The sequence below is a fragment of the Alligator sinensis genome, unplaced genomic scaffold, assembly GCF_000455745.1.
Source record: "Alligator sinensis unplaced genomic scaffold, ASM45574v1 scaffold553_1, whole genome shotgun sequence".
Taxonomy (NCBI): Eukaryota; Metazoa; Chordata; order Crocodylia; family Alligatoridae; genus Alligator; species Alligator sinensis.
Genome location: NW_005842389.1, coordinates 1,244,357 through 1,251,747, shown reverse-complemented (window position 1 = coordinate 1,251,747; position 7,391 = coordinate 1,244,357). Strand labels below are relative to the sequence as shown.

At 55.9% G+C, this 7,391-nt stretch overlaps 1 protein-coding gene across 1 annotated transcript; it reads left to right on the top strand.

Annotated features, from left to right (window-relative positions):
* The first annotated feature begins 2,307 nt into the window (after positions 1–2,307).
* On the top strand, positions 2,308–6,168 carry LOC102385612 (serum amyloid P-component-like). Its single transcript, XM_006029628.2, has 2 exons — positions 2,308–4,718; positions 5,519–6,168. Exons 1-2 carry the CDS (start codon positions 4,382–4,384, stop codon positions 6,166–6,168), a joined length of 987 nt encoding a protein of 328 aa, XP_006029690.2. The 5' UTR covers positions 2,308–4,381.
* Positions 6,169–7,391: the final 1,223 nt, after the last annotated feature.

Here is a 7,391-nt window from a genome sequence, read left to right as displayed (position 1 = left end):
CGCCACCATAGCCCCAAACACACCCCCCACCCTCCCACATCCCCCACCAGCCCCACCATATCCACACACCCACAGTCGTGTTTGGAGCTTGGGGACAGAGCAAGCCCATGTCTGGCTCCCGTTCCACACTCCCAGGGCATCTTTCAACCTCTCAAGCCACCCCTTTCCCTTCAGTGCAGAAGAGCCATGACAGATTCATCACAAGCCTGTTTGCACAGAGCCCCAAACAAGGTGCCACTTAGGGAGCGCAGCAGACCTGCCAGCCACAAACAAGGGGTGTTTGCACTGAGCTGGGCTGTGCAAACAGAAGAGAGTGCAAAGGAGCCTGGCTAAGCCAAAGCAAACATGGCCAAGGTGCTCGGCAAACAAGCACGTTCAGTCGGCTAAGGCAGGGTTTAAGGAAAAGGCTCAGTGCCAGGAGAGGAGGCAGGTGGAGTCAGCATCAGCACTGTGTGCCCCTCTGCGCCCTGCTGCTGTATCCCCTCCAGCCTCTTGCCCAGCTGGGTGGCTGGCATGGGCAGGCACGCAGGGAGCGGCGGGGCCCTGGCCCTGGCCATTGTAGCCTGCAGGGGAGGCAGGAGCAGGGCTGGAGGGTGCCCAGTGCATCACAGGAGGCCTGGATCACAGCGTGCAAGGCACAGGCATCTGGGCACTCTGCATGGGGGCCTGGGCCTGGTGGGGTCACTGCTGAGCTGGCCGTCTGGGAGCAGATCTTCCACAAGGACCTACAAACGGGCCAATGAGACTTAAATTGGCCTATAGCTCACCACACACTCCCAGTGAGGACATGGCGATGCAGAGGGGCAAGGGACTTGACCCAGCTACCCCACGAAAAACTGCCAAGGTACCACAGAGACCATCGACTAGATCGCCAGGAAGACCTTGTACAAGGACAAGAGGGCTGGGGGCAGGGGCATGCCAGACATCCTCCTGTTCCTGTGGGCCACGTATATGAGCCAGATCTGCAAGCTGGCGATGGACACGGAATCCAAATCCACTTGCCTGGTGAGATATTTTGCAGGGCACATCCTGAGACACTGGGAGGGTGTTCACCCTGACCAGCCTCAGGTCATGGGCTCACCCTGGTTCTACGAGATCTTAAACCAGAGCCGCAGCTTGTACAGCCTGCATAGCGCAGGCCCCATGACCATAAGCAAGCACAAGAAGATCCAGGCAACAGCAAGGCTGCGGGACACCAAGTCACCCATGGACCTGTTCTCGGGTGACACGTGCCAGGCCGTGTGGGAGTGCATCAACCACAAAGACCTGTGCAAAGATGACAAGGATCTGAACCGGGTCATAACCCACCAACCCTTGTCAGTGAGGGCCTGGAGGTGTAGAGAGGGTCAGCTGGGGAGATCTAGCTGCCTATGGCCCAACTGCCATGTGGCCACCGAGACGATCGACCACGTCCTCTGGCTCTGCACCTGCACCAAGGAGGTATGGAAAAGGGTGAAGAAGCTTTGCGAAGCGATGACCGGTGTCAACCAGCTAACCAGAGAACCGGCGCTGTACGGGCATCTCGCCAAACACCAGGGGAGCCCGTTGCCCCATTTTGACCAGTTTGCATCCTGCATCAGGAGCGTCCTGTGAAAGGCCAGGAACCTCCTGTTGTCCAGGCACACGGACATAGAGGTAGTAGGCTGCGTGAAAATGGCTCTGAGCAAACTCCAGACCTACTACCTGTAATCGGTAGCAGAGGATGGAGAGGACATGGCCAAAGCCAACTGGCACAGAGACACGTGGCACAGGATCTTCCAACTTCCCCTTAGTGGAGAAGGGGGTGGTGACAGTGAGGAAGAGGAAGAGACAAGTGGGACCAGGAACAGCGACAGCAGCAGCGGGTCCGCCAGCGGGACCTGGAGCGACAGCGACATGAACGACAGGTGAACTGAGTACATGACCCTGCAAGCCGGGTGGGGATGAAAGGAAGGGGCTGTCTGGTCTGAGAGACCAGAAGTTGCTTGTGTGTGTAGTGTGCAATGTAGATATTGTAATGGGTTTGGGTGGCCAGCGGGCCTTGCATGGGATGCACGGGTGCAGTTTTTGTAACAGGTTAAGGTTTTCTTTGTGGAGTGAAACTCGGTGTAAATATATATAACCTCATATATATAGAGAGAGAGAGACCTCCATCGGAGACTTTGATTTCAAAGTAACTCCTTATTTTATCCCCCAACGTAACTTCTTGGCCTATCACAATGTAGTTTTGTGGCATATTGAAAACAAGCCTTTCAATATGTGTCAATGCACGTCAAATATGCAGCAATTCAAGCAAGAAAAAAAGAGTAGCAGCTTGCACCCAAAGCAGAAACATGTCAGCTGTTTCATTTTATTTGTTAAGGAAACCCCAGAGTTGCTTACACTTTTGCATGTCTTGTCCTACCTTTGCTTCATATCCTGCAGCCTAACTCATAATACCTTTGTCTTCAGTACTCCTAATTTTAGGCCTAAAATGGCTTTTTCTCAGCCCAGATCCTTTGCTTCACTAAAATCTATATTCTGTAAGCTATGATCTAGGAGCAATTCTATTTTTCTTAATACCTTCTTGGCCTGCAACTGATGCCAAAGCAGACCAAGCCAAGCACAAGCCCAGGAAATATTTGCCCATTGGAGTAAAGCAGGCAAAGCTTTTCCTTGGCTGCAAGCCCCACGTACCTGACCTAGCGGCCCATCTCAGATCTCTAAGCTCGCCCTTCTGGAGGCTACAGTAGCTAAACAGGTGCTTGTACATCCGTACCCTGTTTTCATAGACACGGGCCCCAGCCGAGGAGTGCCTGACAGTGAGCATGAGTCCAGCAGTTACCATCAGGCACCCGAGACCAGCTGAAGTCAGGTGCTGCCAGGTTTCTTTTCTCTGGCCTGCTTGCTGGCAGGTGCAGTGTGAAACATTGCTGAGCCCACTACCCTCATCCTCCACATGATGGAGAGTCCCAGCTCTGGGGGGCTTCAGTGTCTCCAGCCTACCCATGTGGGCACTTTCTTAGCCCATTCTGCTCCTGGCACTGCTGCTTGTCCAGAGCCAAGAGTGGGAGAGGCCTGCACTGCTGGTTCAGTGTCTGAGCTGCGACCAGTCATCCTGCGGTGATAGGAGGCCCAGGACTGTGCAAGACCTGGCTGGCTCTTCTAGGACTCCTTCACAGTACAGTTCCCCACATATGGATCCTGGGGTCTAGCACCCCAACCTAGGCCATAGCAGACAGCCATGCTGTGGCTCTGTTGGCAGCTTCTTCAGCGCAATTTATTCCCACACACAAAGAAACTGAAGTCCAACAAAAAATGACAAACAGGTGTCCCTGTCCTCCCTTTCTCTGTCCCAGGAGGGGCCTGGGCCCATTGTCAGCCTCCCTGTCCCCCAGATTCCCTCCTTTCCTCTTCCCTCCCTGCCCTGCTGAAGCTCTCGCAAGTCTTCCACCCGGGACCCCAGTCCAGGCAGTGGGTCCCTCTCACCTGCTGTCTGCACCTTTTCCAGATCAACGCTGGCTGCAGCCTGGTTCTTCTGCCCAGGTGCTTTAAGGGGCAGCCACTCTACTCCCCCTTGTCACCAAGATTGGGGACAGAGAAACTCTTATGCAGCTGGGCTCCCTCTACCCCCAACAGATTTTGGAGGCCCGGGAGCAGTGGGTGACAGTAAACGTGCAAGACTCCAGGCCCGGTACCCATGAGTCATCTAGGCCGGCCTTCTCCATCCCCTGCACGCGGGGCAGTGGGGCATGGGCTGCAATGAGGGAAAATGTAGTATGGGATATTGGAGGCCCCAATGGCTCACTCGATGTGAGGGCCCCTAGATCATAGGAAATCATCATTCTGGGGCAGGAGTCTGTCTTAGGAGTATGGCAGGTGCCTGCCACCCTAAACTTAGGTTTCAAAGTACCAGCAAGAGAGCAGTACATCCCAATCCGCTCTGCCCCACTAGCTGTGGCCAAAGCCCACTGCTTCAGAGGAAGGATCAAGAACAAACAACAAAACACACCCAGTAGCCAATGCATTCAGGGGGCAAACGATCGCTGGTGACCAGCAAAATCTCTGGAGCACAGAGTGCCAGGCACCTCCTGCACAGAGAGAGCTGCCTCGCCACTCTGACACGGGGACGGCAGCTACTTGACGTGTCCAGACACAGCTGTCCTGCCACAGGTCCCCTCTCGCTGACTTGGCAAGCACTATCTGGGAGTGATTTGGGTTTTTTAACCCCCACCACTCTGCTCAGACCATCCCAAATCTTTGCTCTCCTAAGAGCTAGAAATCCAAGAGAGATCCAAGGAAGAGGACCATGCTTCAGCGACCAAGGAAAGCAAAGCCCGTCATGCCTGTGACCGTGGGGTACAATTCTTTCAGATCCCAATGGTGTCAGCTAGTCTGACTCGGAGTGGAGGGGCGGACGCTCATGCCAAGCTGTGGTAATCAACTCCATCGGTCTGCAAGTGCCAGCACCTGCCTGGGTGCCCGTGCCCCAGCAGCTCCTGGCTCCACCTGGCTGGCAGGTCATTTACACATTGATTCTGCTGCTGCTGCTGGAGATATAAAGTGGGTGAGCCTGGAGGGCCCCGCACTCAGGGACTGGCATCACTGGGTTCACATCCCCCAGCAGCGTGGCCCGGCTCCCATTCCCTCCTCCTTGCTGTGGAGAATCTGCCCCTGCTTCATCCTGCACTTGAACATGGAGAAGCTGCTGCTTTGGCTCCTTGTCCTTGCTGGCCTCTCGGGGATTGTTGCCCAGCAAGGTAGGGGACAGAGGGGTCTGGGCCAGTTGGGGCTGGGGCAGGGGTGGAGCAGCCAGCTGGCTGCATTGGGGTGGGGAGAGCGGAGGCGCTGGGTCTGGAGTGAGGGGCTCTGGCAGAGCTGTGCGAGGGGAGAACCCCGGTAGGGAGAGCCGAGGGCTGCAGGAAGGAGCAACAGCTGAGCTACAGGAACCTAGGACTGGCATCTTGGGGGCTGAGGAACGGGACTGATGGGCACCAGCCAAGCTGTGCTGCTGTGCGTGCAGGTGTGCTTGCCAAAGAGAAAGCCCTGGACCCTGGCAGGCAACAGAGTGGGAGCTGGCTCCTGTCCCAGGAAAACACTGGGACCTACACCCCCATTGCAGCCTACTCCACATGCCAACATGGCACCGAAGAAGGGAAGTGGCTGGAAGGGCAGTGCCGGCAGCTCAGCAGCTGTTTTTGTCCCAGGAAATGGCTGAATCTTAGGGGCACAGAGCACAGAGCCACTGCTCCTCTGGGGATCGGTGAATGTGGAGCTGTACTGTCAGGACCACACACTGTCACTAGAGTAATCTTGCTACACCATGCCCCCAACACCCCGTCCCCTCCCGGCTCTCTGCATCCTCTTGGGGGAACACTCCCATCCCTGCTGGAGTCCCCTCCTGGCGCAGGGCAGCAGTGGGAGGTGCATGCATCACCCCCTGCACCCTTACACCACACTGCCATTGCTGAGAGCCCTCCTGCAGTGTGAGGGGCTGGGCGAGGTCAAGCAGTGACTGTGGCTCACAGCCAACCTCACTGCTGCTCTTGTGCCCTGGCAGATCTCTTTGGCCAGGTGTTTGTCTTCCCTAGAACATCTGCAACTGCCCACGTCCTCCTGGGAACCAAGAACAAGCAGCCACTGCAGAGCTTCACCATCTGCCTGCGATACTTCTCTGACCTGACCCGGAACTACACCCTCTTCTCCTACGCCAGCAAGGTCCATGACAATGAGATCCTCCTCTTCAGAGCTTACCCTGGGACATACACACTCTCTGTGGCCATGGACTTTGTGACCTACAATTGCCAGGAGAAAGAGAGCCCTGAGTGGGTCCACATCTGCGCCAGTTGGGAGTCCGCCACGGGCATTGCCGAGCTGTGGGTGGATGGGAAGCCCCTGCCCCGCAAAGGGCTGCAGAAGGACTACTCTGTGAAGGCTGAGGCCTCAATCCTTCTGGGGCAGGATCAGGACACCTATGCGGGTGAGTTCGACGAGATGCAGTCCTTTGTAGGGGAAATCACTGACCTGCACATGTGGGACCGTATTCTCACCCCAGCTGAAATTCGACTGGTCAGGAACAACGAGGCTCTGCCTCCGCATGCCATTGATTGGAGAAACCTGGCCTATGAAATCAAGCATTATGTAGTGCTTAAACCCAGTCTGTCCTCAATGTACCGTGTCCTCCGAGCTGCACAGAATGGGAAACTGTGAAAGGGCTGGAGGAGTGTGACTGTGTGTATCTGGGCCTAGTATGCACATGTGTGCTTGAATTTCATATATACAATAATCTATGTCCCTGCGGTCTCTGTGCTGCAGCACAGCCTCTGTGTTGTGCCCAGTGCCCTTCCTACAAACCAGTAATATGGAAAATTCGTGGGGTGCAGCTGGGTCTCAACTACCCGTGTTCCTAGTGCACCTCCAAGCATGCCAGGCCCAGCTGCACACATACACACCTTACTGGGGAAAAAAGACAGGCCTTCATCACCACCAGGATCAACAGCAGCTGCAGCTCATCATGACATAAATGTGAAGTTAAATTCAAAGGAATCGCAAGATTGAAATCAAGTGTAAATGGGAACGTAGAATAAATTTCACAGCTTTGACTGAAACGTGTCTCTGTTTCCTTCCAAACCATTGCCTGGATTGCATGTCTCCTGGAGAGGCTTTACTCTCATGAAACAGTAGGCTTGGGCAGGACTCAGGCCAGGACAGCCCTGCTAGAGTGGCAAGGCAGAGGAGCAGACTGCCCTGGGAGGTGGGACTGGCAATGAAGGTCTTCAGGGGGGGCTGGTGTAGGTGCTGAGCTCCTGGCATGAGGCATAGGCTACAGATCCCAGTGCAGGTGGGTGCCCACCTCCGTGCACCCCCAAGGGGGTCTGTCATTCCCTGGGAGGGTTGTTGCCAGTCTGTCTTCTCTTGGCATTCCCCGGGCACTATCCCAGGGCTCCGAGCACCACGGGCTGGCTGCTGTGGGTCTCGTCCTGCCATGTCTAAGGGCAAGTCTGCCCAGAAGGTCCTCTCATCCTGGAGCAGTCCCCGTTGCTGTGTCCCTCTGCCTTGCTGCTGCCTGGGAGCACAGGGCACTGTCTGACCTTCGGCACTCCCTGTTCCTCATGCAACTGAGAGTAACACAGCACAGAGCTTGCTCTGCCCTGTCTGCCACTATGGCCACGACCTCCCAGCATGTGGCCTGCCACCCATGGGCACAGCCCAGTCCTACCAGCCTCTGGCAGAAGTACAGCAAGCCCCAGGATGTGATCATGTGAAGCACAAGCTTTCCCCACAGTGGCCTGCCCTCCTGGCCATTCATAGCCTGGGCTGCAGTGCCAGGTTGACCAACAGCCTCTGCTTCTGTGGGGCATGAAGCAGGCACCAGAAGGCAGCATTGCTGCCCTTCCTCACCAGCGAGGGCTGTCCTGCTCTGCTCTTAGGCA

Bases quoted from the DNA above. Each gene is read 5' to 3' on its own strand.
- LOC102385612 (XM_006029628.2), top strand. From the start codon at position 4,382: ATGCCAAGCTGTGGTAATCAACTCCATCGGTCTGCAAGTGCCAGCACC. The intron at 4,719-5,518 runs GTAGGGGACAGA...GTGCCCTGGCAG, and splicing joins GGGGATTGTTGCCCAGCAAG to ATCTCTTTGGCCAGGTGTTT.